Source organism: Arachis ipaensis, chromosome B02 (genome assembly GCF_000816755.2).
Source record: "Arachis ipaensis cultivar K30076 chromosome B02, Araip1.1, whole genome shotgun sequence".
Lineage (NCBI taxonomy): Eukaryota > Viridiplantae > Streptophyta > Magnoliopsida > Fabales > Fabaceae > Arachis > Arachis ipaensis.
Window position 1 is genome coordinate 7,729,657 of NC_029786.2, and position 2,280 is coordinate 7,731,936.

Sequence of the window (2,280 nt, forward strand, 5' to 3'; positions counted from 1 at the left end):
AAGATATTTATAATTAAAAATTTAATTAAATTTTTGACTGTATGTATTTTGGTAAAAATATTATATTAATTTTAATATTTTTAACATGTAAAGAACATAATTACAAAATTAAAATAATATAAAAATTTAATTAAAAAAATATATAAAATCTAATTAAAAATTTGATAAAACTACAGGAACAATAGAGTAATTTAATCAAAAGTAAATGAATATAAAAAGTTGCGCATTATGAATTGACGGAAATTATGTAATTCATGGAGAAAGAAAACATATTAAAGTTTTTATTTTTCCTTGAACACAAAATGTGGGTTTTTTTTTTCCCTAGTAAAATAGTTAAGAAAGAACAGATATTAAAAATTTTGGTTACATTGTGAAAGTGGGAGGCATTGGACGGACAAATTTGCTAACTTTCAACTTGCTTGGCTATTCTTGTAGAAGAGAAGGAAGAGATATGATATTTGTATACCAAAAAAATTATTACTATGTTAATTACGAGAGATTAGATTTTAATTCTTAAAAGGGGACAAAATTTTATGATAAGCATATTGCATATTTGCATCATTGCATGTGCTTTCGTGAGCATTACCGGATTATCCGATTATGTTGTGTATCCGGCATGTAACGTGGTTTTAGTTTCTCTTTTCACTTTTGTGTTTTGGTCGAACCACATGGTTTTAGTTTTAATATATTTCATAATTGAAATTTGCATGTGAACCTGAGTTGGCCCATTTCAGTTTCACTTTGGGGATTATTACTTTTACTTTTACTTTTTTACCCTCCAAAAACTAATTAAGGGTAGTTAGTAAACAAGGGTTTAAAACACATTGCAAATATTATAAACAACAATGCTTTATCTTACAAAGTGAGATCAGTTACATGAATTAAGCAATTCTATTATTAAGCAATTCTATTATGTTTTGTGGTGTATTGTGTCTATCTTCAGCCCATTTATAAAGAGTGATTGTAAATAATTAGATTGTAAGCTGATATTGATATAGACATAAATTAATTAGTGAACACAAAGCTACAACATTTTAAATTTTTACAAGATATTTGAATGCACATTGAATTGAATTCTGTGAAGTTGAAGCACTTACCATAAAAACATGTTTAAACTTTGCAGCCGTTAAAGGAAAGGGATTCATAGCTAAAGATATAGGTTTCATAAACACCGCAGGCGCATCGAAGCACCAAGCCGTGGCGCTCCGGTCCGGCTCAGACCGCTCCGTGTTCTACCGGTGCTCATTCATTGGCTACCAAGACACCCTATATGCCCACTCCAACCGCCAATTCTACCGTGAATGTGACATCACAGGCACCATAGACTTCATATTTGGCAATGCAGCAGTTGTGTTCCAAAGCTGCAAGATCATGCCAAGGCAGCCACTCCCAAACCAGTTCAATACCATTACAGCCCAAGGAAAGAAGGACCCTAACCAGAACACTGGCATTGTGATCCAGAAATCCACAATCACTACCCTTGATAAGGACAATCTTACTCTCACTGCCCCAACATACCTTGGTAGGCCATGGAAAGATTACTCCACCACTGTGATCATGCAATCTGAGATTGGCTCATTTTTGAAGCCAATTGGGTGGATAAGTTGGATACCCAATGTAGAACCTCCTAATACCATTTTCTATGCTGAGTACCAGAACAGTGGGCCTGGGTCAGATCTGACCCAGAGGGTTAAATGGGCTGGGTACAAGCCCACTCTCACTGATCTTGATGCAGGAAAGTACACGGTCCAGTCATTCATTCAAGGCCAAGAGTGGCTCAAAGATGCTTCTGTTCAGTTTGAGTCTACTTTATGATTCTAATACTGTATCATACAACATTATAGAGAGCATAGCATCAACTACTAATCTTATTTTTCTCATCCCCTTTTCTTTCACACAATTGTGATGTATAATAACTTGTATTGTAGTCCCAAGAAAGAATGTGACTTGTCTTGCGCGCATTGTTAATTGACTTAATTTTGAATGATTTTGTAAAATTGTTGGAATTAATTATTGAAGCATAAACAGCAATCGGTCCAAAATGGTAGTACAAACAAGACTGATCAGCCCAAGAAACTTGATTTTTTGTTTTTACTGTTTTTTTTTTTTTTTTGAGTACATTTCTAAACACAAAAGTTTTAAACGCTGACAACTCACAAAAAAAGAAAATTACCATTTGTACTTATAAAACATGAGTTTCATATAACAAAATTATCCAAATACTAAAAAATCATTTTAAAACCCCAAATTACCCTTCTCCTAATTCTAATCTCAACTCCC

General features: G+C 33.2%; 1 protein-coding gene across 1 annotated transcript in view; it reads left to right on the forward strand.

Moving 5' to 3' along the window:
- LOC107624760 (pectinesterase 3) overlaps window positions 1–2,010 on the forward strand; it is a 3,928-nt gene extending 1,918 nt beyond the window's left edge. Inside the window, exon 2 of the mRNA XM_016327217.2 lies at window positions 1,124–2,010. Coding sequence (XP_016182703.1) covers window positions 1,124–1,815 — 692 coding nt within the window. The 3' untranslated portion in view covers window positions 1,816–2,010. The remainder of the gene's footprint in view (window positions 1–1,123) is intronic.